Below are 27,953 nucleotides of genomic sequence, written 5' to 3' on the forward strand. Positions count from 1 at the left end.
ATCCAAACAGCTGCTGGTTCAGACAAAATCTACGAACAGGACACGTTTTTTTATACCACATTTAAGCCTTAAATTCTTCTTAATCCTTTTAGGTTCTATATAGATCTTAATTAAATTTCTCAGATTCCAATTTGAACAAGGCATCTACATAAAATAGGAATAATCATTTTATTTACATTTTATTTTTAAAAAGGCATGTTTAGTATTTATGCACAATGCAAAAACACAAAATCTTACCAAGTATTTTTTTTATCTAGTTTCTATTATAAATATTTAATTACACTGGAAATAAAACAAAACTAACTTATTGGTCACTTTTCAGCAAATAAAATGAATTGTTTTATGTCGATAATTTCTTGATATTGATGAAAACGTTCTCGTTGTAATGGCAGATTATTTCAGATTATGTCTTGTTATAACTGAAACAAGCAGCAGCCAACAGCTTGTCAAATAGCATTGTTTAGTTTTGTGTATCATTATATTTAAAACAGAGACAATGTGCAAAAGAAAAAAAACAAATAAAATATTTTTGCACCAGATTTGGCTTAAGCCAGTTTCCACCTGTAGTCCTTGTTAAGGTGAGTGAAAGAAGCCGTCTAAAAATCACAAAACAGTCACTGAAAGTCCATACATATCCTATATAAAATCATAAAATTAGAAACTTCTGCTCTCCAGTCATTAATGCCAAGATTACCGTTTTTATTTCATGCTGGTTTTCTAACAGTCGTTGAAGAAGAAAGTTTAAGACTTTGTGGGAGTTTGTTCCAGTTTGTGATGCCTTTGAATGGGAAGGTGGTTTGTGTGTTTCATCTCCCAGAGCTGCATTTTATTTCAAATATTTTAGATACAACCTTTTCACATAACCAGTGGAGAACTCCTGTATCCATCTGAATGTATATTTGTTCCTGCATCAGCCTCCTGTACTTATTATTCAGGACTGGCTGCCCTGTAGCCTCGACTTTCTGAGTTGTCGACTAAATAGCAACAACTGCAGCGCTTACGGCCCTGAAAAGCACCGATCAGACTTAAACCTCCACTTTCTGGGAGAATAAAGGAAACGTGACACTGCTGAGCGTTCAGATACAACTCGCGTCCGCATAACAAAGGCCGGTTTCATGACAGAAAAATACCATCCGACTTCAAAGCAAGCTTCTCCCTGGAATCCAGATGAAGACGGACTGAACTGTCTGACTTGACAGAACCGAAGCCAATCTGCAGCCAGAACAGACCATCGGATCTGATAAGACTTTGTTCTTGATGGACGGACCGCCGGTTCTTAACTTTACCCCAAATATTTCACGGCCGTTCACTCGGACGGCGTAATATCTCTGGAAAACTAATGAGAGGCGACGTGGATAACAAAGCCTTTATTCCATCTCCTCCAGAAAGCCGAAGACTCTCCTTCAGAGATCTGACTCAGCGGCCATAATGTCAAAAAATTCAACTTTCTATAACTATATCTAAAATAAAAATCTTTCTTTTGGGCGTCAGCCGACTGACTGGATATCTCAGAAGAGAGCTGCAGGCCTAAAACCTGTGGAGATAAGCTCGGCCGCAATTTAAAGAAATCATGGCGATGCGTTTAAGTGCTTGGTTTGAAGGTGGGAGATCACAGAAAGGCTTTTCGTTAAGCTGCTGCTGGTTTTGTCTGGTTTCAACCACAGGGGAGATTTTACTGCTGTTACTTTACTATAATATAAAACTGATGCTAAATACAAAATGATACTCTGGGAAATCCAAGTGTTTCTGAAAGAAACTCATTACATCTAATACATGTCAGAAATTCAATCACATCACTTTATTCTTATCTGCTTTGTAGCTAACAGTTATGTTTAAGCCTTTACAGTATTTTTGGGTCATATTTTATTAACTTATTTAATTGAGACATTTTTTAATTGCTTGCTTTGTTTCTGTGTTTGTAGTTTACATTGTTTTATCAAAAAAGGTTTCTCTTGTAAATGTGATGTTTGATTTTAAATAAGAAAATCTTTATAAAAACAGGCAAAATAAAAAATAAAATCTGACTATAGTGGGATTATAAATCCCCACTGGAGCAGGAGCACATTCAGATCTCCCAGCTGAGCAAATTAATCTGATTAGAATTAATATACTATTAAAATATCAGTAAAATGCTTGTGCAATAATAAACATCTTACTGAAAACATAAATACTGAATATGGCTGGAGGCTGTTATAGATATTTCTGTCTTGCCTTATGGAAACATTTCATCTTCACTGCACCGTTTCTTAAACATCAGCCAGTTTCTATGAAACGTGTCATTTAAAATGTTTTATGTGTTTTATTGCAGCCTGGCAATGCAATTTAATTTAATTCAGTTTATAATATGGAGCCAATTTACAACAAATGCCTTCAGGCACTTTGCAGAAAAAAATCATTTCAGTTCTAACAAATACAATCCAATTGATCCAGTTATCATAAAGTTCAGTCGATTACTCTGAATAGTTTAAAAAGTTTTTTAAGAAAGGAAACCCAGCCGACTGTATTGAGTTATTTTCTGTGTTTCCATTACAAATGTGTCCAAAACTTTGTCAATATTCCACTAATGTTGAAAAAACCCCACAATTTCCTAATTGTCATTCTTACATAAAATAAAATAATAAACGCAATAAAAATCACACATGAATACGTTTTTTCACGCAACATTTCACTATGAAACATGTCCCTACATCATCCTCCTACCAGAGTGGAGAGGAAAAACTCCCTCTTAACAGGAAGAAACCTCCAGCAGAACCAGAACCGGGCTCGGTGTTAACGGCCATCTGCAGCCACCAACTGGAGACAGTGCACTTAGGAAAATAACAGCTAATGTAAAATAAACAATAAAGAAATGAAAACTGACAAAAACAATAGGTTAGCTACCTAAAATAAACTGCTACAAACCTTCAGAAGCATAGAATTAGGCTGAATAGATCTGCCCTTGCGGATCAGGCTTGATACAGATGTTAATATCGGGTCGGTGCATCTCCAGTAGAAAGAGATGCTGCAATAATAAACCATTTGGTGCTGCTATTTTCAGATTGCATCTGAAAACATTCCTGCATATGAACTCCAATATTAAACCTAAAATAGCAAAACTGTGTTACTGATCTTAAGCCACAAATTTCATAGTAGCATGAATTCATTTTGACATAAAGGAGAAGCAACAGCGGACATCTTCCTTCAGCAGGCAGAAATCTGGACCCACAGCAGCGAAGTGGAGCAGACATGAAACCAAATATGGAGTTTATGTCGGTTCATGAAGACCATTCGGCAAACAAACCAGAGTCGGTAAACAAAGTTCACATGGAGCTACAATGACCTCGTGTGTTCAAGAATACGCTTATTCAGCAGGGCTAGAAATGAGTTACAGCAGAACGTTGACTGGTCTAAACCAGAGGAGAGCAAAGCACCCAAACATTTTACTTAAGCAAGAGCAGCAACACTTCAACATATTTTTACTCAAGTAAAAGTAAAAAGTTCCCAAAAAATTACTGCAGTAAGAGTAAAAAAGTATTTGGTAAAACATCTACTCAAGTACCGAGCAACTAATCAAATTATCAACCATTTAATATTTAAAAATTACAAAGTCAGAGAGACCAAAATATAAGGTTAAGTGGAAATGTTGACATTTTAAGGATGAAAATAGTTTATATAAATGTAAAAAATTAGAAAAATTTTCCAAATCAGTTTGTATCAATAAAAAATGTATAAAACTTTAACAAAAGCTGCAGGTGACGTTTTGGTTAAAACGTGTTTGTTTTTCATTCAGTGGGTAGAAAATCCAGAAATTTCACTCAAGAGAGTAAATATTTCATAATTAAATTACTCAAGTAAAAGGAAGAAGTACAGGATAGCAGTATATTTTTTCAAAAAAGTTACTCAAGTAAATGTAACTGAGTAAATGTAACTAGTTACTACCCCACTCCGGTCTAAAGCCTTGGCATGAGTTAATAACCTGGACATGAAGACATCTTGGTGAAACTCTGCAGTAAATGATGCACAGATTACACGGAAATCCAGTGATGTTGTAAATCTCTCGGACATCTCCAGCCGTAAAAAAAGAAATTTGTAAAAGTTCCTTTTTGCCAGTGATTGAGTGGAGCGGGAGCCTGGATAAACAGGGAGAGACGGCCGCCACCTCAGCGCGGCGCGGCTCCCACAGAGTTGGGATTGTGGAGCGCATTCCTCCGCTCTGCCGCTCTGGTCATGACTCGGGCATTCTTGTCGTCCTGCTGCTGAGTAAACAGGCTTTTCTGAGGTCCACTACTTCAAACGCACAGGTTCTCCTCAGCAGCGCTCCTGTTGCCGCCGCCTCGCCGCACCGTGCCACGCCCGGCAGACCCGACCCCGGCCTGCAACCCGCTCCCATGGGAACCCGGCTGCAGCGGCCAGCGCCGGCCCACACGGGCTGCAGCGGGGCAAGGTGGCTGCAAGCTACCGCAGGCTAAAAATGGACCAGAGTCCGGCGCCTCAAGTGGAAATCTACTCTGACTGCTGTGACGGAGTTGATACACACTGGATTAACTCATTAATCTATAAATTTCATCCCTAAAGTTCATTGATCTTATCGATAATTAATTGTTAAACCATCAGATTGTTCAACACCAATAATCCCCCCACTTAGACAGTCTGAAAATGCTGTCACATATATTTAGAAATATATTATTAATATTTTATTCATTTATTTTTTGTGTGTTCCAAGCAATAACCAATTTCACTGTCGTGCTTTTGAGCAACGACAATAAAATATGTTTAAGTCAAAGTGGCCACGATAATTTGAACATTTTGGCCTAAATTTATTTATTCCAATTAGCAATCTAAGAGGTTCCTTTTGATTTATACATATTTCACCTGCTGGGTTGATGGTGCGGTTTGGTCCGTCCTCTACACAGTAAAACAACTTAAGGGCAGGTCACTCAAAATAAAAGTTAAAGACACTTATGTAATCGGAGGAATTCATGTCTTCAGGAACATTGTTCAGTTTCTTGGGTTGAACTGAACTTTTCTTGTTTTTAGAACAGGATGTTGTGTTACTGCAGGTCAATTTCACATCAGGTGAGTGTTTGTTAAATGGGTTAAGTGGTCCTGGAAACACTGGTCTAGGCATATTAATTACTAATTGATTGGAACTCATTTTAATCTACTATAAGATTAATCAACAACTGATTTAATTAACTGTTTGCATCCCTAATTCATTCTTTTTTCCAGAGCCCCATTAGACATGTAGGTATGTCAACAAATGTGTATTTTTGTTTTTTTCACAATGAAATTTAGGCCAAAGTCTAAAATAAATATATTTCTAATCATAAATGTTATACAGTCTGACAGGAAACTAACAAAACATTCTCATTATTTAGACAACATCCCAAATTTTCAACAACCCCAAGCAGCTTGTTACATTAAAACGTGGGCCGTAATCCTTTTATCTGTTCTCTGTGAAGCAGCGCTGGGCTGCAGGATTTGACCCATTTCCTGCCGCCATGTCTGGGAATCACTCAAACAGCCTCACCAAGATGGAGGCCAAGAATTAGCATGAAATCTACGCTAAGCTGTGAGTTATTCATCATCAAAAAGTAACTATTCAAACTGTGGAAACAACGTCTACAAAATGTCAGGTTGTTACTGTTAAGAAATGCAACTATTTTTGACCTTTCCATGTCACATTTCTACAGAAGCGTACAGTATCACATTAAAACATGACAAAAGTAATAATTATTTTCTACATAATTTTAACCAGTAGGTGGTATATAATGCATAACGAAGGTGGGTGCAATGGCTAACAGGAGCTGCTTTGAAAATAAAATATCTTTTTATGAGGCCCTCTGGACTCCAGAGTGATGCGTAAATACGACCGCTGTGCTAAAATATTACTTAACAGTCAAATCAAACAGTTTTTCTCTGCCTAAAGCCAAACTACACGCCTTCTGCTATTTTTTGGTGATTTTGCGATTGGAAAAATTCACACAAAACCAAAAGATCCCTGCACTTTTTTGCACTAATGCGTAATTGTTTGATTAAAATTGAGTCTGTTGTCTCTAAAAATGGGTTCACGTGATTGCTATCCCCCACCAGCAGGTGGCAGTATTTCTTACCTCTACTACACAGCTGCCTCAGCCTAACCTGATGGGGAATTAAAGTCTGTGAGCTTTGAGAATTGGATCAAAACGTCACATTTACCGTCACGCACAAACATAAATATCGCAAAATTATTTGTACATATTTTTAAAGTAACACAAATCAGTGATTTCGATTGCATAAAAATCTGCAAAATCCTGAAGGGAATGGTCAATGTGAAAAGATGTTCAATATTATTTCATTTTAGGACGTACATATTAGATTCAGCTCTTTGAGAACATTCATGATCTTCATATAAATAAAAATGATTTTGATAAGATTTGTCTAAAACACGCAGAAATGACCCTAAAAGGACGTTTTCCAATTATGAGTGAAATAATCTACCAGTGAAACTGAACTTTTACATCAATATATTTACTTTATTTAAGTCAATAATATAAAGAAATGATTTACTTAAAACAAACTAATATATCTTGCTGAAAAGTTACCAGTAAGTTAGTTTTGTATTATTTTAAATTTGCACCAGAAACTAGACCAAAAATACTTGGTAAGAGTTTGTGTTTTTGCAGTTTAATGATTATAAATTAATGCAAAGTCCTCAGACAGATTTAACTACTAAACAAAAACAGTTCTTGTCATCGTTGAGGATCCAAAATATTCTCACTTTAGACTTAACTAAAATGTCACTGGCTTCATCTTAAAGATGTTAAATTAAACTGGATTTAATTTAACATCTTAAATTAAAAAACAAAAATGTAAACCAGAGAAAACGGTATTTGGACGAGTTTCCATTAAACATTAAACTGATATATGAAGTTTCTTTTTGCATCCAAAATTTGGCTTTTTAACAGTGGTGTGTAAACAATCTCTGCACTGTAAATCCTTCCAAAATAAACTTTACTATGAGCAATTACTGATTTATTCCCAGTCCTTTCTGGTAATTTCGTACTCGATGACTCAAAGTGGAAACGCTCCAAAGAGAAACGAGGGTGAAACATCAGAACGGCTTTCACTCAACAGAGGAGTCAGAGCCACTAAATCACCACAACGCTGTCATGTTTCAGCGCATTTCCAGTTCATCAGCGTTAGCCTCTCGTTCCCTGAACGCGGATGGTTGGAAACAGCTCCGGGTGGGATTCATGGACTGTGAAAAGGTCAGGATCGCCAAACACTGACGTTCAAAGGAGAAGACGTCCGATCAAAACATTCGACATGCGTCACAAATACAACATGTCAAGAAATTATCCAGCCGCAGTTTCTTCAGATCACTTCCTATATTTAGCCAAGTTTCATAAATTAAATGAAAGATGATTTGGGTGCAGCAAAGTCGGTTTTTCAGTGAAAGTCTCTGGATGAACGAGGTTCTACATTTTATTTTAAAAACCTTATTTAAAAAAAAAAAAAAAAAGATGAATACTTTGCGTTAACATTTTCCATTGTAAAAAAAAAAAAGTCATTTAGGAAATAACCTTATAAATAAAAAGCCTCCGTTGGGGGCTGGGCAAAATCAACTTTGGTTTCCAAGTGGGAAAGACAAAGTTTCTTCAGTGAAAAAGTTTTAAAATCATACACTGCATTTCTCACAAAAACAAAAGTGCCCTTTTAAGAGCCACTTTGTGATTTTTATCCACCTTATGAGACTAGCAACCCGATAAATGAGCAATTAACTCACCAGGTATAAAAGACGTAGCAAATATTAACCATGCCAGAAGCTAATGTCTTGTTTCTATACTAAGATCCTCAAAGCCTGCAAGTGATTTAATGCTGGCAATTTGCTGCGTCACATAAGGGAATTTAACTTCCTATTGCACATAAAACCAAGAATAATTACCCTGGATTTTATGGCCGAGGCTAACGCTTTGTCCGTTTCTCTTTTCTCATTTCTCAACAGAGATGAAAATGGGTGCTGACGGGACCAACAACGCAGCCCAATTACCAGCAGCGCACCACAAGAGGACAAAAAGATGCTGGACGAAGCAGCCCGCCCCTGGAGACGCCATGCGGCGCTGCGGTTCGGCGCTGGAGGCGTTAAAAAGCTGCGTGTGTGTCTGTGTGCTTTCTCTGTGGCCCACCTGCGCTTTTAAATCACTAAACAGGCTCCTGTGAGGTTTTAGCGCATAAATTTGAAGCCAACACTCAACCTCCCACTGGGAATTATATTAAAGTAGAGCTAATGATTTCTAGCTCTTGGCTGCCTTAGCTAACAAAATCAGTTATGGGACTTTCACTGCAAAGGTAAAAGGCAGTTTGATTCTGAGCAGGAGGTTTCCCTTTCATCTAATGCAAATCTTAGTTTAATTATCAGGAACGTTCATCTTTCCTCTGATTTGTAAAGTAAAACATATAAAAAGTTTTACATGAATTTTATTTTTAGTAATTCTCAGTTTTGTGTTTGCCTGAGGGAATAAACACGCTGTGACACCAGTGCTGTCAAACATAAACATATAGTCAATACTAAAAAAAATTAATTATTTAGACACTCTTTGCATCAAAGTATATGAAAACTAACCTCATTTAGCCAAATCTTTTGCACTTCTTTCAGCGGTAGTTCTGCAAAAATATTGAGTTAGAGAACTGCAGCAAACATTTCAGAGTGAAAATTAAAGGAAACTTTCATTTTAAGGTTCCTACCAGGGGTACCAATAAATGGGGAGGAAGTGAAATAAAAAGACTCAAAGGAAATATGTGAATATGTGGACTGTAGTGAAAAAAATGTTTCCTCATCAGCTGGAATTTATAGCTGCAGATTCAATCTTAGTTTATAATTATCTCTCATATTTATAGATGTCTGTTGAAAACTCTCAAATGTTTGCTAAAGCTCCATTTCCTTAATTCTTCCCACTCCAGTTGGCATGAAGAGGAGAATCAAAGTGAGGAGCTGTAAAAAGAGAAAATAGGATAAGGGGAGAGAAGTGATGCAACTCAGCAGTAAGAGCAACTCTACAACCTTCAACCAAGAAGTTTACCGACAGCATCAGGTGAGCGAAAACAGAAAAGGCCTCAGAGTCAATTTAACCTCACAGGAGACGAGAATAAAGCAAAGTACAGAGCGGAGGCTAACTGGGTCAAAGCTTCGCTCCGTGATCAGGGATTTCAAATATCAGGCTGAAAAGAATCCAGAGGCTGCAGATACAAACTGTATCAGATATTAAATATGGCCTGGTGAAAACACCCAGAAACCAGGAACAATAAAAACTGGGCAGTTTTTTTCTGTGTCTCTATGATTCTCAGCAGTAGCACAAAATATTAGGCAGAAAGCTGTTGTTAGTTTGCCTTTAATGCTTCCCTGTTAGGAATAACGCTTTGTGATTGGAAAAGGGCAACAATAATGATCAGTGTTATCTCAGAACACATGAAATATTAAGGCGGCCAACCACTGCGCACAGTCTCTGTTTTAATAAATAAACTGTTGGTGAGACCCTTCACTTCAACACCTCGATTCAAAATGGAGGAAAAAATGAAGGTGAATTTAGAGACCGGTTTAGTGCATACAGCAACAGCAACATGAGTAAATTCAAAAAATACTTTTAATCAGAACCTAAACGTTTTACTCAAGTAAGAGTCGAGATACATCATAATAAAATTACTCAAATAAAAATAAGCCCCCCTAATAGTACTTAAAAAAAATTAGTAAAAGAGTAAAAGTAACTAGTTACTAATCATGCTAAAAAATATCACAGTAGTAACAGGTTTGGTCCCATAAACCTTCAGTTTGAGATCAAACCTGAGACAAAACAAACATGGCCGACAAGAAGGATGAACTGGAGAGATTTGTTTACAAATTTTACCAGAAAAAAAACAACTGTTGAAATGAGGCTGGAAAACACTGCAGCTGTTGTCCAGCTGCAGTGTTAAATGTTCATTAGAATTTAAAGTTTATTATTTTGAAAATGTGTTATTGTGACAGGCCTATGCAGAAGTTATTAAGATTGTAGAAGCGTAATAAATAAATGTTTACACGCCCATCAATCCCACACCACAGATGATTTGCACTTGACTCGTCCTGCTGCTTCAACAAGCGACAAAATGGAGTTACGAGACGCTAACCAAAAGCTAAAACCCGGGGAAGTTACACGCTTACTCACATGATGCTCTAAAAACAGAATCAGGAAAATCTTAAATAATATGACGGGTTCACTTTGGGTTCCAGCCGATCAGGCTCCGATCACACGGCCTGCGGGCGCAGGCAGAATTGGGTTGGATCTTTGTAGAACTCTACACAGCAAGAATATATCTTAAGATTATCTCTATGATAAATTGGAGCTTTATAAAAACACAAAAATCAACAACCGGAACATTAAAGTTTTCCAAATGCCGTCACAAAGAAAGTTCTCAGGAACAAACTTCCAGAAAACTGCAAAACATCCGAAACACTGAGTTCCTTTAAGTCGAGACTAAAAGCCCAGCTGGTTACAGTTGCTTTGAACCCTAAAATATGAAACACTGACCAATGTATTTGGTATTTACTGATGATTTTAACGATGGAAGGTGATCAAATGTAACGTCTGATGTTGGTTTTCACAACTGTTGACTGAGTTTTTTTATGTTTTCACGATGGAAAGCATTTTAAACTGCCTTACTGCTAAAATATGTTCTACAAATAAACTTGATTGATTGATTATGCAACTGCAGCAAGCAATTAATTTTGTTTTAAGCTCCTTAAAAATCTTTAACAGTGTTCTTAAGTATTGCCAAAATAAAATGCAAACAATCTGCCAGATTCTTAAATGAAATGTGATTTTTAAAGGCGCTCTTTAAGGCAGGCTGTTTACATTTGAATGGCTTCTCTTTCTGGTGGCAGCCTGCTTATCTGTTGTTGAGCCAGGAGCCTGGGGCCGGTCAGAAGTGGCAGAAATGCAGCCTGCAGCGGACAACGCCGGGCCTTGTTTGGGTCGCTCACCTACAACATGCAGAGAGACTTAGGCTCCATTCATAACGGGCTCCAAACCCACTTTCTGGAAGAAAACTTTACTGTATTTCCTCTCAGGCAGTTCTATATATTTTCATGACCTGCATCTGCGTTTTGTTTTTTTTTCTGTCTAAGAACAAATAAGCCAATGTCGTCGCTGAACGCCGGCTGAGCAGCAAACTGCTTCCCCTTCCAAAAAACAGCTGATAAAGAAGCGATATAAAAGCATGAAGTGAATAATGGCTGCTGGAGATGAAGGGAGGTGGACGTTTATGAATGGAGTCTGTTTTCACCTACACACGGGATGTTTTCTGTCCCGGTAGGTTCTGCATTAGCAGTTAGCAAACCCACGCAGAATCCATGATGCCAGACTCTTAAAATAGAAACCTAAAGGTCTGCTGGACCCTCCTCACCACTTCCTTGAATTCCAGTTTGTCTCAGCAGTTTCCAATGCATTTAGTAAACAAACCGGATATGCAGAGATAATATTACAGAATTACTTTTACAAGAATAAATTTATCTGATGCTCATATTAGCACATAAAGTTCTGTAAGGTTTATCTTTTCAGCCACACTTAAAAACAGTTTCTTAATGAATATGTCACTTATTAAGGGAAACTAGGAGTCCATGTGTGGAATTGGCCCCAATACTAATTCCTGCATTGACTATGATCAGCCATAATTTTTTTGGTTGAGTTTCACTCAGCAAATCCAGACCTGATTACTTCCAGACTGGACAAAAATAAAATTAAAACCCTTTTATAGAGCTTTTCTGATCAAAATGAAACAACAATATCTCAAAAAGCAACAAGTCGTCTATCAAACTTCAGTAACAGATGAGAAAGTCACAAACATCTATCAGTCTGGAAAATGTAACAGTCATTTTAAAAGCTCTCAGACTCCAGTAAATCGCTGTAGAAATGAGAAAAGAGTGGAGAAGCTTCACAGGAGAAGAAATGAGTCCAAAACCAGCTTGATGCTTCATCCAGGCGGTCACATAATGACCAGAGCAACATTTCAGCACTGTGTGCCTCACTTTGTTAAGGTCAGAGGTCATGATTCAGAAATACCAAAGAGAAAATACCCTTCAAGAGATGGCAGATGGGAGAGATGGATTTCTATTCTCTGTGGTTGAATATGAATGGGAGGCTCTCTTAAATTATTATTTGTGTTCATTTTGTGCTGAATTCTCCATCATGGCCAAACATAACGAATCATAATAATAATTCAGACTGTGCTGGTTCTGGATGGGAATACAATGTACTGACTGGGGAAATGAACCTGCCTGGAAAGCGTTCAGCTGCTGCTGTTACGCAACTCAAGGTCGAGTTCCTGATAATAAGCAGGGCAGGAAAAAATACCCAAACAAACTCAGACCTGCACCGAAAATTTCAGGGTTTCTTCAATGATTCCGTCTGCAGTTTCTGAGCTTCTCACTGGAGAGACAGACAGAAATACCTGGTTGTGTTTTCATATACTCACTGTGTCCTACGGTGGCCCAGAGGGTAAAGGATGAAAATGCAAAAAGAAACAAAAGCCACAACAGAAGTTATGCGAAAAGAATCAGCACAGTTTCAGTTATTACAGGTTCAGTGATGGACTCAGAGCTGAACTTCAGAGTCACATAAAGTCAGTTATAAAGTTGGTCTTCTGTCACATGAAGAACATTTCTGGGATTAAAGACCTAAAGTTTCCTCAAGATCATCCATGATTTTTCTCTGTTATGTGAAGAACTCCAACCTGCCTTGTTGATGAAACGTCTTTTATGCTGAAACAGAAGTTAGCTCAACCTCCGTTGTGGTTTTTGCATTTTCATGACCTTTGTGGGCCACCATAGTTTTTTGCAAACTATGCTGGCAAAAAACAAGCATAGTGTTTAGCTTGTGGGATTGGTGCAAATAAGACAAACTCAATTTATAGTTTCTGAACTTTGCAAAGTGCATTACTTTTCAGCCATTTCTTTTCTGATACCCCAAAATAAAATCTAGTGCAACCAGTTACCTTCAGAAGTCACACAATTAGTAAATACAATCATATGTGGTTAAAATAATATTTAAAAAATGTTTCTTTGTGATGTATGTTGCATGAAGACTGTGGCGAGTTGGTGAATGTTCTACACTGCAAAAACACAAAATATTACAAAAGTCTAGTTTCCAGTCCAAATATCTTGTTACACTCGAAATAAAACTAAAATAACTTATAAGTAACTGTTCAGCCAGATGCAGCAAAAATGTCTTGTTACAAGTAAAACAAATCTACCAGTTTATCAAAACTAAGTAATTATTGACTTAAAGCAAGCTCCTATATCTTGCTGAGCAGTGAAAGGTTTGGAAGATTTTGTGCTTTTGCAGCTTTTAACTCATATTTTCAGTGTTTAAAACATCTGCTTTGCCTCAATCATCAATGTTTTCAGGCATAAAGTTTAAACAAAACCAGCAAAACCTCAAAATGCATAACTCCACCACAGAATCCATGCCATTGGCCAGTTTCTCTGATTTCTAGTTCCTGCAGCGTTCACATTCTTACACAATGCAAAGAGGTTGCAGCCAGGCGAAGAAAACCAAAAGTGTTGCAACATCACATTCTCCATCTTACAGACTGCGTCAGTAAAAGACAGAATGGATGTATGATCGCAACAAGGAGGAAGAATTTAAAACATCTGGTTTTCTGCTGCAGACTGGATGGAAAGAAAAAAAAAAGATGCAGCAGTCATCTGCCAGAAGACTTTTGGAAAACAAACAAAGCCTATTAGATGAGAGTTAAGCAAGCCTTTTTCTGTTTTCCTTTTTTTTAATCAGGATGTTGCACAACACTCAAGGTCTTTTCCATCCTCCTCCAGATTCTTGGCTTTGTGTGGAGAGGCTAATTATCAGCAGGTTTAAGATGGAAAGAGCTCATCAGGCGCACGCGGGGCTCGTACTTCTGAAGACGTGATGCAACCTGGAAAATATCTGCTTAATCCGCCGGCTTCTGATGCAAACGGAGAGAGCAGATTCAGGTGGAGGCGTGAAGAGAGGAGGACCGGTTCAGAGACTCACACAGGAGATGCTCACAATTCACTGAGGAACTCAAAGCTGGGGTCTCACACACACACACAAACACACACTCCTAATGGGGTCACATAGTTACAACTACCTGCTCTAAGAGAAGCCATCCTCACTAACAATCCAGCAAAACACCTGCTAACCTTGAATGTTTTTAAATTATAGAAATAATTTGCTGCTCGTATCGACACACACCGAGTCAAAGCGCGGCTCAGTTTGGTAGAAACTGGACTGGATGTGTTCCTTTATGAGCTCATTGTTGAGTTGAATCATGTCTGAAGTTCAGAGCAAAGCGGTTTTACATTCCCCACGGTGAGTCAGTCAGCACAGCTAGGTGTGGATTAAGAAAAGCCGTTAGCTGCTACTGAGGATTCATTTGCATTTATCAACCCGGCTCAGAACACAAGCTGTTCATTAAGTGGAGCTCAGGAAAGCAAAGACAATTGGTTTGAAATTTTACCTGTCGTCTTGCAGAGTTTGCAGCTTTCTGGAGAAAGTCCACTCCGCTCCTACTGGCCTCTTCATCCCACCAGTAAAAACTAAAACTGACACCCAGAATTTTAGGTGCACTACTGGAAACATGAAAACCTGTTTATACACAGCATTGAAGCAGTGACATTATGCAGCTCTGGTCTTTTATGATCAGGTTTCAGATATGCAACTTCATCATGCTCTATCTGCTCAACTCCTCCAACATCCAACAAATGAGAGATCGCTCTCCGTCTTCATCTCTCTGGCATCGACTCCAGCCAGACTCCGGAAAAAAACTTCGCGTCTGAATCTGCTGGAAACAGCTGCTCAGATTCCATCGTCCACCGACTTTACGACTTCGGTTCAACCTGGATGCTGTCCTGGAGCGTTCATTTACAGAAGCCAGAGGACTCCAAAGGATTTACACAGGAACTGGTTCAATGCTTTTAAAATCTGAACACGCTCCAGAGTCAGAGAGGAAACGTTGAATGGCTCCACAGAAACACAGAGATCTGGCCACAGAATGGAGTTTATGGTGCAGATGTTCACACTGAGGCGGAAATCATTCATTTCCCTTCGATGAAAACAAACAGGAGAATTTAGGAAGTAAATTGCATTCCTGCAATATTTCACTCTTCACTTCCTTCCTGTATTCTTGATTATTTAAATATAGCAACAAGAAAAAAACGTTTCTTCTGTCAGTAGCTAATTTAGGCACAATAAAGTTCCTAAAAACTACATTTTTATATTTTTTTCCTGTTTGCCTGAATTGTTTCCTACACCTTAAGACACAGGTGTCAAACTGAAGGCCTGGGGGCGAACATGGCCCACCACAGCTTCTTATGTGGCCCTCTAGACTCAGAGGGCCTAAATATTAATAATATCTATCAAATCCAAGAAATTTGTACCTGCATCTGGTTAAAGTGAATATTCCAGCTTGTGACCACAAAGAGTAGCCTTACAGTTCAAACGATAGCTGGAATATAAAAACGCTCTTCCTCACAGAACAGATGCAGCAGAAACTTAAATGCAATCTAAAAATAAATAAACACTATTAAATATCAGTGAAAGTACATTCAGATATAAATCCGTCCAAAGAATCAAACTGTTGATCTTCGACAGTTTGCAAAGAAACAATGTTTAGGATGATTATTTTCACCTCAGCAGTGTAATCCTTCCTGCTTACATCTGCTTTCTTTGGCACCTCTGCTACAGAAATGTGTTTTATAGGAAAACAAAAAATGTTCCTGACTGTTTTTCCTTCCAGGAGTGTCGGCAGAATCTCGTTTCTACACACTTCAGAGGAAAAACTGCCAAAATAAAGGAGAGATCTGGAGAATTATTTGCTTAGATTCCTGTTGCATAAACAGGAGGTAAAGTTTCTCTCTGCTGTGACCTGCTAAAGGAAAAGTTCCCACAGCTGAGGTCACCATCTCAGAATCTGAGGATCCAGTTTTCATCCTGTGGTCGAAAGTTTTCAGACTGTTTTATCTTTGGGGTCTCAATTTTTAACTTTCTGATGTCTGTTTAGCCAGAATAAAGTCCTGAGGCTGTGAAATGAAGTCAAAAAACTGATATTTATTTTAATTTAATGCTCTGTTCACAACAAGTCATTTCTTCCACTCATGCTAGGCTTACATGTTTGTTTTAGTTGTATTTACCCAAAATGCCCTGTGCTGTAGTCTACTTCCTACTTCTGCAGTGGTTTCCAGTCTGCTTGGTGTTCATATGCATTTAAACAGCACCAGAGTTCACTTCAACAGAACCAAGACCGAGGTTTGTAGGTGGAGCAGAGTTCACCTTTTTGGTCTCATTAAGTATTCACACCTCAACAAACGAACCAGGCTTTCTGGAGAAACAAACCAGAGTTTGATTACAGTGAACTAAACGGGGCTGGTGTGAATGCAGAGTTCAGTTCTTGTGGCGCAGAAAGAAACCTGATAACCTGTACAGGAAAAACAAGAGCTGGGATTCAAACCAGAAACCTTGTTGCTGCAAGGTAACGATGCTAAACACAACGCTGCTCTTCAGCTCTGATCCAATTTCATCCACGTACAAACGTTCAAAACGCAGCTTTTTTTGTAACAAAATATTAACATCTGTTACATATTTTGGTTCTTAGAGATCAGTTAATATTTTTGTGCAGATTATTGCTTAAAAATGTTCCTATAAATCATTGTGGGAATAATCCACTGTGCATAAAAACAACACTCTTACCTCTGACTCTGAGATTTGACACCAAAGAAACAATCCTTTCTTTTTTGGTTTATGAAAATCAAATTTGGCTCATTTAGAATTAAAAACATGTTAATAAAGTATTAATAATTTAAATAATGTATTAATAATCCCTGATTAAATATTCTGGTTAAAGATGATTAAGATTAACTGGCATATTAAAAGTCATTCAACAGGAAAAGCAATAAATTTGTAGTTTATATTAACTTTTGACAGATTTGTGACACTGATTGAAACAAAATACAGTAAATGCAACTGGCTTGATCAAAACTCAGTCAAAGCAGCAGAGAAGGCCGAGGTGTTGAGGTGAAACACTAACCAGGTACAGAGATTAAATCCAGATCAAAAGGCAAAAATTTATTGAGTTTTTTTAACTTCTCTGGTCTTTTGATTTTGATCAAAGGAGGATCTAAACTTCAACGTGCAGCTCAGATCCTGCTGCAGGTTTCTGACTTCAAACCACAACAAACAATAACTGCTTTCAATTAACAATAAAAACACTCGATGGGGTTTGCTCTGATGCACGAACAAAAACAGAAGTATTCATACAGTCAGAAGAAAGATGGACGTCATGATAGTTTTATCAGCAGAATGGGCTATGTTTATTTAATCTGTTGGTTTCCTGGCTCATGCCCAGGTGTTTAAAACAAACAAACAAACAAACAGGTTTTGTAATAAATAAAACAAGCTAGCATCAAGCTAATGAAAGGACTCCAACCGCAGAAGAATTAAAAGTTTGAGAACTATATTTAAAAGTGGATGTGTGCCAGGAGACCAGTTAGTTTGATTGAACTGCATCAATTGTACCAAGAAGAACGGCTAAATGTCCAGACACAGTTACAGGAGAAGACTGAAGACTGCTAGTGAAGCAAGTAAGTGGCTGAATTTATATTTCCTTCATTTATGGCAGAGAAACGTGCATGATGCAAAAGTCATCTGTCCCTGCATATGAAGATTGAACTGCGGATAAGAGAATGAATGAGTGACGGTAATCCTCTGATTTAAAGGTTTTCAACCAAACACACTCCTGGACAAAATTGGTGCCGTTTGGTTAATGAAAGAAATACCCACATTGGTCACAGAAATAACTTGAATCTGACAATAAAAACTGTATGAAAATGAACAGATAAAAGTCAGACAACCAAAACCATAAATGAAATGGATTGTGAATTCGCTGTAAACAAAATTGCCCTTCAAAAATATTAATTATCAGAATGGAAATGATCAAACTCATCTTAATTGATTAACTGTCTATAACCACAAGGACATTTGTTCTGAACAAATTAGCAATCTGTAACCTTATGAATCTGAACATATTTTAACAAAATCCCAATGAATTGTTCAAAACTGTGTCATCCAACTAATCAAATTAAAAAATATCTAATTTCAGAAATATGACTCCAGTTCTGGGTCCATATGGGGCAATAAAGAGATGCTTCCACTTAAATTCATCAGATCTGGGCTTTCAACAGAAACAATGAGATAAACAATTAAATTCATCATTTATCCTGGTTTTGCTGAGTCAATGTTTTGGAGGTAAAATGAAGAAGCTTTAGCTGCTTTTTCAGGAAACGGTTCTGCTTGTGGTAAACTGGAAGCGCTCTGCTGCTGAGCGGCGCAGCAGCTTCAGCCTGACCCTCATGCCTCGCAACAGGAAGTGAAGATGCCAAAACAAACATGGCATCCTGACCACACACGCAGCATCCAGAACGACTGTAAGAAACAGAGTCTGATAGCTTCCCGATATGCTCTGTAGCTTAAAAAAGAACAATTTACTCAAAACAAAGCCCCACTAAAAATTTAACTATCTATATCAGCAAATTGGAGAAAGCAGGTTAGTGTGAACACTAGTTGTGTTTCAATTTATCATATAATTGCACAAATTCCAATTGCGAAAACAAATTAGCTTCTCAGTTTTCAAAAATGTCGTGATTTTCTATACAAAGTTTTGTGCTAGTATCAGGTGGTTTTTCTGCTGTATCAAAATGAGCTTGTTTTAAAAATCTTTTCTGCACATAAACAACCGGTGCTGCATGTTTTTTCATGACTTACCACATGAACAAACTTATTCACGTGTGAGTTTAGTTTATTTCTTATGTAATGGGAATACAACAATTGCAAAATTGTGTTTTTTCAATGATAGCTGAATATCGACAACGTTTTTGAACATTTGTAATAAAAGCTCAGCTGCTGTTGCTAAGCAAAGAATTTCTACTGCTAACTGCTAAAAATATCTTTGCCTAAACTCACTTAACGTAAAGATATGTGTTCATTATATTTCCATTCATCCACCTTTGGGTTGTGGTGGATTAAATGTGTTTTCTTGAGGTCAGTTTGTGTGTTTAGCTTCAGGATCACAGCAGCAGACGATAAGGAAAAGGATGAATTACAGATCTGGTGTCTTGGCCAACAGGAGAGCCATAAAATCAATTCAACAATCCTCTGACAGAAACTGAGCTGGTGAAAGGTAAGAAATCCAATCAACACTAAAACATCCCAGGAGGGAGCAGGGAAAAGAATCCCACAGCCATGGCGGCGGTGCCTTACGCCGATAATCTCCCACAGCATCAATCACACACCACGTTAACCCTTTAATCTACTGTTCCTCCATTTTCACTTAGAAGGAAGCGTACGCTGTTTGGGTTTTGAACCTGTTCTCTTTGTTTGCCTCCATTCATTTCCCAGAGGCAGGTTAAGAAAAGTAATCAGATCAGGCAGTGATAAATAATGGGGCTGAGCGTCTGTGTGCTGCAACAGCATGTTAGCTTCATATTGTTAAAAAGAAGCTAAAAACAGGCTAGCATGAAACACAGCGAGTTGCTGATGATGCTGAGCATTATTGGCAGTATTAGTCTGTAAAAGAAAGATTTGCTAAATTATATACTTTGTGCGCAACTTCCCTAAATAAGGATCTCTGTTGTTTCACATCAGAATAACCAAATGCTGATTAGCATGTGGCTAATTAAAGGCTAGTCTGAACAGACTCATATGGAAATTAGTTTTCTCAAAAGCAGAACTTGTGCATCAGTTTTTTAATGCTAACAGAATAATTTTGAGTCTTAAAAAGAAACATAAACTGAGGACTTCATGTTAGGTGTTTGCCTTTTTAAATAAAGTCCAATAACAAATAAATAACATTGGTTGGTTTAGTTGAATTATTGCAAATGTCCATAAAATTGGACATCGACTGAAGCAAATAATTTTTCTCTCATTATTACTCTATCTCCTTCTGCCTGCCTCAACCTAAAATGACTGAAAACTCAGAGATAAATGAACCTTCCATTAATTTACAGTTCATTTGTTGGTGTAGGGCAAAACGAAAAATATAATTTTGGACGTACAAACTGATGGAAATAGTTTCCCTAAAAGTAATCAGGACAAACAGTTCTGCCAGCAGAAAAAAACATTTAATGGAAGTGAAGAAAGTCAAACATTTAGACTACGAATGCCTGCTGTTCTGTATTCCTAATTACTGAACACATATTAACTCACATCCTGCATGTCATAACATCGTAATAACCAGTTTATTGGTTCTGCATGTGAGTGAAGATGGAGGTGGACGCTGGGATGCATGGAGTCACATTAACAGATGGACAATGCAGCAGGTTGGTGAGAGACAGAGTCAGCTCTGTGTTGGATGTTCGTCTTACTGAATAACATCAAAATTACCAGAAATAATACCTTTTAACTACTTTTCTAACTTCCTGTATCATTTACTGTGCTACAGTTCTATTCCTTGGTTGCGCATTATCGGGATTCGTGAGATTTTTTTTTTTTTGTTTCAGTTGAGTAGAAAAAAAATGCTTTTCGTTTCCCCTCAAACAAAAAGCATGATTGCTATTTTTTTCTTTTACTGCAAAGAGAAAGTTGTATCATTTTGCCTCCACCAGGGGTCGCTACAGCCTGAGTGTCAACTGATTGAGTTTCTCTGATCTGCTTTTCCCAATATGTTGGTACTGCATACATACCCGTGATCATAGGGGTTGGTGTTATGAAGTTAAAATTTTTATCAATATTTTGTTGTATTTATTGTAACAACAATAGAAGTGATGATAAAGGTAAATGAATGGCTGTGACTATAAGTTACAATGCTGTTCTTATTAAGAAGTATAATCAAAACTGCAAAGTTCAGTTCATTTTATGGCCCTCTATCAACACAAAGCAGTGAATAACTAAAGCAGAAGAATATGACACGTGAATTTTATGTTTTTTTACGGTTTAAAAACAAGTTTTTGTTTTAGGTGTCTGCTAATTTTACAAAGTCAAAGACTGAAGTTTTTTTTCCATTATTCAACTGAACAGCAATCTTCAAAGTCTTTTCAGAGTTTCCAAATCTGGGCTTTGACTGGACCGTGCTAAGAGATAAAAATACTTTTATTTAATCCACTCCACTGTAACCCAATCTAACAGGTTTTCTTCCATGAACGATTATTATTTAACTCTGTTCACTCTTTATTCAGCTCAGATCATTTCCCTTTTCATTTTCATAAAAAAGCTGGCCCGCAGCATCATACTGCCTCCACCATATTCTGCCATAGAAACAGTGGTGGGTCTGTCATCCATCTAGGGCTGGACAGTAAATCAATCACAATAAATATCACAACAGACACATGATCAATATCAACAGATAATATGTCTGATTGATAGAATGTTCAATAATTTTGCTGAACTCTGATCCAGAACCGCACAGCATTCTGGGAAATGAAGGCAGAGGAAAGACTTCAGCTGCTCAAACTCTCATGGTCAGATAAGCAAGGTTGGATATATCAACTAACAAACTCACTCTTTGGTTACCGAGCAACTCACTCGCTCTTTGGTTACCGAGCAACTCACTCGCTCTTTGGTTACCGAGCAACAACCTGTTGAGTATCTTGCACAGCAGCAGTTTCAGGTTTTGCCTTCATGTTTCATAACTGCTTAAAAATAAAAACAGAAAATATCAGGGAACCAGTTTGGCAGCATTTCAGATATTTAAAACAAAAAAACTAATCAATATTGTCAATCAATATTGATTGACATAAAATGCTTACGTCATGATATGTTTTCCATCCCAATAAAAACATGGATGATGCTGTGAACCCACTCCTATGGAGGGAATCTGTTTCTTGTTTTTGATATTTTGTTTTAGCTCCATCCAAATCTTGTTTGATTGCAAAAAAACTTTAAAATTAACAATAATTTCCTCTGTTTTCTTCAGCTTTGGTAAATAGCAGAAAATCTCTGCTGCTTACAGTCAGAACACAAATAATTAGCAATCATTCAACCCGATTACCCAATTTTTTTTTACAAGAAAACACATTTCAAGAGAAATTTGTTGGTAGTTATTGCTCCCACTTTAAGAAAAGAGATAAAGTTTGTGTAATCCAGAAGCACTAGTTGATGTCAATCTATCCTGTAAGCAGTGTTTTCCATCAGTCGCCCTCCTACCTTGCAGCTGGTAATCCAGTGAGTTGTCAGAGGGGGCCTGCAGCAGCGCCGACCGGCGGTACACCACATGGACCCGGCCCTGGTCCTCCATCTCCTGAGTGCCTTTCTCCAGCGGCTCGATAAAATACTCATCCGAGTCGGTTCGGATCATCCCAGCCTGGAACAGAACGGGTCGCTATGAGTGAGCAGAACCACAAAGACGCAGTTCTAAGAGGAATGAAAAAAGATCAAGCTTCAACGTCTTTCTGTTATTTACTGTAGTCAAACATTAATGTCCGGATATTTCAGGTTTTTCCCAATTATTATGAGAAACTGCATGACTGGTTTCACCTGAAAGAATATGACAAGAAATACATTCACAATCTGTTTTTTATATTAACTATGAATCTACCCAATTAATCATGATTGATCATGATTAATCGATTACTGAGATAATTGACAGCTAATTTTTGTCATTAATCGTTAACTGAAGCACAAACTCAAAACAAGAGGCCATTCGGTGAAAAAAAACAACATATTTAGAGCAGTAATTAAGCCAAAACTATTAAAAATACCATTTGCGTTTAAGATAAACCCACCTTTGTCTGTGAATATGTTTGGATAGTTTTACCTGGTTAAAATTTACAAAAGGAATGCTGTGTTAAATCTTTTTAGGCAATAAAATATGTATTTTATTAAATAAAAAAAGAAATTGAATTATTTCCATATTTTAATGTAGTTCTGCTGTTAATAAAAGACTGTAAAATCTGTAGAATGCACCATTTTTTTTTATTAATTGCTAAATGATTTGATTAGTTGCAGCCCTAATCCACACACAACAAAATGCCCAACAAAACCCTGCCTCAGTTGAATATGAATAAAATATAGGAGAGTGAAAAAGCAGATGTGCTGATGCAATATTTAACAGTTTATCCACAGAAGAATCTGTTTCCAGTGTGAAAACGTCTCTGCGACACCATCAGACGATGTTTTTTATTGGTTTTTCAGCAGTTTTCCATCTGTCTGTAATTATCGCCTTGTTACCCAACAACCGCTGGTGGAGATCAGAAACCTGAGCGTCATTAGAGGCCCAGTGGAGCAAACATGCTCAGTGATGGCTACCTGCAGCCTGCAGATTCCCAGCAATAAGAAACCAGCCATGTTTCTTATTTAGAGCGGAAATATGAGGGGCCCGTTTTTAAGTGAAATAATCTACAAAGTGGATGTGGGACTCATTAAATCTAAATGATGTGGTGGAGCCAGTGTCATGTCTGCAGGCGATCCTGAAACATCAGGGTTTGTTAAAACAGCCTTGGTGACCGCTTTCAGCAAAAGGTTAATGAAAACAACACAGCACCGTACAGACTGGGACTGCTGGGGAAGATGTGGAACAAATCTTTAAGTTATTAATGTTTTATTGCAATAATGTAATCTCACTCTGAATAATTCATTTTAAAAATCCAACCTTAAATTTGAGACTCTAGTCCTTGATGTGGTCACCCTGGGTTTGATCCCCTATGATGCCTTATTCACTCAGCTCCTTCAAACTAGCCAGCAGCAATTAGCAAAGATCTGGTGGAACTGCAGTACTCTGACGAGCGACTGTCAGTGGCATCAGTAGATGGCGTAGAGAAGCACTGTTGTGATGGTGAAAGCCTTTTTTCACATTTATATCAACACTTATACAGCTGTTGAACCACATATTTATTTCCTCCAACCAATTCTGATGATTTTTTTTTTTAAAATAAAGGTTTTGTTGGCTCTAGTCGCCTTTATTTGAAAGTAGTTTGACAGGAAACAGGATAATGAGAGAGGGGGGAGACCTGCGGCAAATGTCGCCAGACCAGGAATTGAACCTGCAACCACTGCCACGAGGACTATGGCATCAATACTTTTCCACTGCGCCACCACAGCACCACCAAATTCTGACAATTTAAAGGGGCAGTATGTGTTTTCAAGACACATGGTGCCATTTTATAGAACAATCAAGTAACTTTGTCACCCTCAGGTGTTATAAAAGTCCTATACAGTATATATCAAACATGACTTGGAATAAATTTGACTTTGTAATTCAGCACCTTGAAATTGGGCTTCTGTCTCTTTAAGAAACTCCTGCTCTTTCTGACACACCGCCTTCAGGAAGTCATCCCAACATGGCTTCTCTATTAACCTTTAGCAACATTTTTACCAGAGTTTCACTGAGCAGCAGCTCCTATAATGAGCTCAGCTGATGTTCCACCAGGTGTCTGCTAATTGCTGCTGGCTAGTCTGAAGGAGCTCTCAGAGGCGGAGCTAGGTCCACCTAGATGTTTTTCACAGCAGAATGGTTGCCATGGAGATTAAAGGATTTCTCAAACATGCATGAAAGAATCAAAGCAACACTCCAGGTACGTTTATGATGATGTAATAACATCATAACATGATGAAAACCTAAAAACGTCTATTTTCCATGTAATATTGCGTTTGTGTTCACTTTAACATGCAACCTGGAAAGTTTGTGGCAGACGCTCCCAGGTCACATTAATAAAACAAGTGTGTGTGTGTGTGTGTGTGCGTGCGTGTGTGTGTGCGCGCGTGTGTGTGTGTGTGTGTGTGCCAGTCCTGCAGGACCATGAGTCTTCTGACAAAAAGCAGGTGTGCATGCCAAAATCTTTTTCATACTTAATGATGTTTCACTTATCGCATGTGAAAGTGGATCATTTTAGCTGTCCGTCTGTCACTTGGCTTCATTCCTTATGAGGGAAACTCCTTAGAGCTCAAATTAAAGGAATTTGGGTGTAATTTCCATGTGATTAATCAGCCTTAGAGCTTCCTGCCAAATCCTGAAGTCGATGTGCTTCCTTTAACTGCCAGTAGAAACTCCCACATGTTGCCATTACAACTAGTTCTGCACAAAATACACACATTAATGAGCAGAATGAATGTTATCAGAACACTTTGTTGTAATTCAGCAATGTCTAACTCTTTAGTTAGAACACTATGTTTATATACCTACAAAATGCCTTGTTTGTGAGTATAAACTTTGCAAAAAAAGAAAAAGGCCAATTCTGATTTTTAAAAAAGAACTTTGAACTGATCTCACAGCAGGTTTGACACCAGTCCAGTCCTCGAGCTTCAGTGTTCTGCTGTGTTTCCATTACAAATGTTTGCAAAACTTTATTGATATTCCACTAATCTTGAAAAACTAATTCCAGTAACTCCCTTCATAAAAAAAAACAAAAGGGGAATTAAAATCACATGTGAATAAGCTTGCTCATTAAAAAACATGCCACACCATCATCCTCCAACCACTTCCTTCTTCTTTGTCATTTCTGTCAGTAGAAACATCCTGTTGTTGATTATGTGACTCATATGATGCAAAAAAAAAAAAAAAGGTTTTCTATTGCAGTTTTGCAACAAAACAAAAAAACAGCCGATAGACAACCTCATCGCATTGCAAGGTGTCTGGCATCAACTCACTCACTCACTCTTTGGTTGCCTAGCAACTCATTCTTTAAATCAATAATTATAAATATCCACAATTTTTTATATCGAAATGCTGGTTTTGGCTGATTTTTCAGCCCCAACTCATCATAGTATCTTCTAAGAAAATATAAATAGAAACATACATTCAAAAAGAAAAAAAATACATTTAAATGATTTTGGATTTGACTGTAAATATGATAAAGTCTTCCTTTGGAGTTCTGTGGTTGACAGATCAGGCATTCTTCTAGTGATCTTAGAACAATTCCTGTTCTTGTTGGGTCAAAGTTCAACAAGCTTTTTTAACACCGTTTATTTCAGTCAGTAACATATTTTAATCCTAAACAACTTTTGTCCAACTGCATTCCAAATTTATTTTAAAATATGCCATATTCAAAACTGAGTCAGAAGTCAACAAGTCGTCCATAACTTATTTGTCTGAGTTTATTGTTTTCACTGAGAATCCAAAAAGTTGCTACAAAGCCAATTAAACCCAATGAGGGCTTCAACGTTAATTTAGCCACATAAAATCATGCAGCACTTCATGTTGTTGACTCTATATATTATGCAAATTTAGGAATCTGTTCATGCTCCAAAGACATGAATATTTAAATCCAGAGAACTGATTTAATACCTGTGTTATTGTATTCTGGAGCAGTCCCTGCAGAGCGCTGGAACTGTCGTGTCAGAGAAAAGGCAAGGACAGACGTATAACACAGAAATGCTGCTGTGCATTGTAAGAAACACAGCAACAACAATGCTGCTTTCAACAAATTGCCAGGCGTAGTAATGACAACATAAGCCAATTATTATTGTTGAATGAGTTTACTCAGCTTGCAGTCTTATGGAAATGTGTGTGCAAAAGGTGTTTCCATCTCAGCATTATGTCTGCATTTATCTCCTGCCTGCAGACTCATGTCGTCTCCAGGATTTCTGCGTGTCAGCAGCACAATCACATGAAACGCAGCTAAACTCACAATGAACTCATTTCAAATTCTTTACAACCACCAGCATCAAGACGTGAAGAAACCAAATGATTCACCTCCAATCCACCCATTTACTTCCACTCATCTGCCTCCTCATTAATTATTAACAAACAACAATTTATTCTGAAAGACTCAAACAGGACGTCCTTGGATGTCACCGAACGCTTTAAAGATCCTTCAAACCAAAGTCCACTGAGATTCTCTGACACGTTGGGCTTCAGTCAAACATGAACTGTAAGTCATTTTACACTCTGATTCATAAAAATAAAAAAATAAAAAACGCAAACCTTTACCCAAAGAGGCCTACTAACAAACTCCTGCTGGGATGAATCTGAAACTGACCGTCACACAAATGGCAAAAGCTTCAGATTCAGTGCAGTCATGTCCTCGCAACGCTGCAGTATTTAACTTTTAAAAATATATATTTTTGTACATATTTGTTGAAACAGTAACTGTCATGACAGTTTAATATGAGACAGATTAATCTTCTTCTCCCAGTGCTCCCAGTACTAACTACAACAACCAATCAGAGCCAGGAGGCGGGTCTTAGTGCTGTCAATCATGCCCTTTGCTCTGTGCTAAGCTGCCTGTCATAAATGCTGGACACAGATAAACAGTGGAAAAAAAGTTGCTTCCCCGTCATTAGCATATTTAGCAGCGCGTTCACAAGGTTGACTCACATCAATAAGACCCGCCTCCTAGCTCTGATTGGTTGTTTTAGGTGCTTTTTTCAGACAGTAATAGCAGTTCAGGGAGAAGATGGGGGAGATCGGTCTTTCACAGATTATATGTCTCATATTACATTTTTACATTTTGCAGCTTTCACAGCTGAAAATGGGGCTGCACAGTGGTGCAGTTGGTAGAGCTGTTGTCTTGCAGCAAGAAGGTCCTGGGTTCGATTCCCGGCCCGGGGTCTTTCTGCATGGAGTTTGCATGTTCTCCCTGTGCATGGTGGGTTCTCTCCGGGTTCTCCGGCTTCCTCCCACAGTCCAAAAACATGACTGTCAGGTTAATTGGTCTAGGTGTGAGTGTGTGTGTGAATGGTTGTGTGTCCTGTCGGTTTCTGTGTTGCCCTGCGACAGACTAATAAGTATTAGAAAGGCACAAGAAACAAAATCAGTAAAGTAAATCAGGCCTTCCATGTTCAGAATGATTTACTGGCCTTTCTATACGTAAAAGCCATGTTCATCTCTTCACACAGAAGATATGAAAAGAAAAAGAACGTAGTGATTTTTCATCATTTCATTTATGTTTTATAAATCCTCAACTTCACAACTTCGAGTCAAGTATTAGAATTAAAGTGCATTTAGAAGAGCAGCTGCTGACGGATGCACAGCAAGAAAATGAAACCTATAGCTAGACTTCA

The 27,953-nt window shown here is 37.8% G+C and overlaps 1 protein-coding gene across 1 annotated transcript in view; it reads right to left on the reverse strand.

The window, feature by feature from the left end:
• The window catches only part of adamts3 (ADAM metallopeptidase with thrombospondin type 1 motif, 3), an 84,682-nt gene that overhangs the window by 27,106 nt on the left and 29,623 nt on the right, over window positions 1-27,953 (reverse strand). The window contains exon 4 of the mRNA XM_044112071.1: window positions 22,161-22,317. Coding sequence (XP_043968006.1) covers window positions 22,161-22,317 — 157 coding nt within the window. The remainder of the gene's footprint in view (window positions 1-22,160; window positions 22,318-27,953) is intronic.

The sequence above is a fragment of the Gambusia affinis genome, linkage group LG03 (genome assembly GCF_019740435.1).
Source record: "Gambusia affinis linkage group LG03, SWU_Gaff_1.0, whole genome shotgun sequence".
NCBI lineage: Eukaryota > Metazoa > Chordata > Actinopteri > Cyprinodontiformes > Poeciliidae > Gambusia > Gambusia affinis.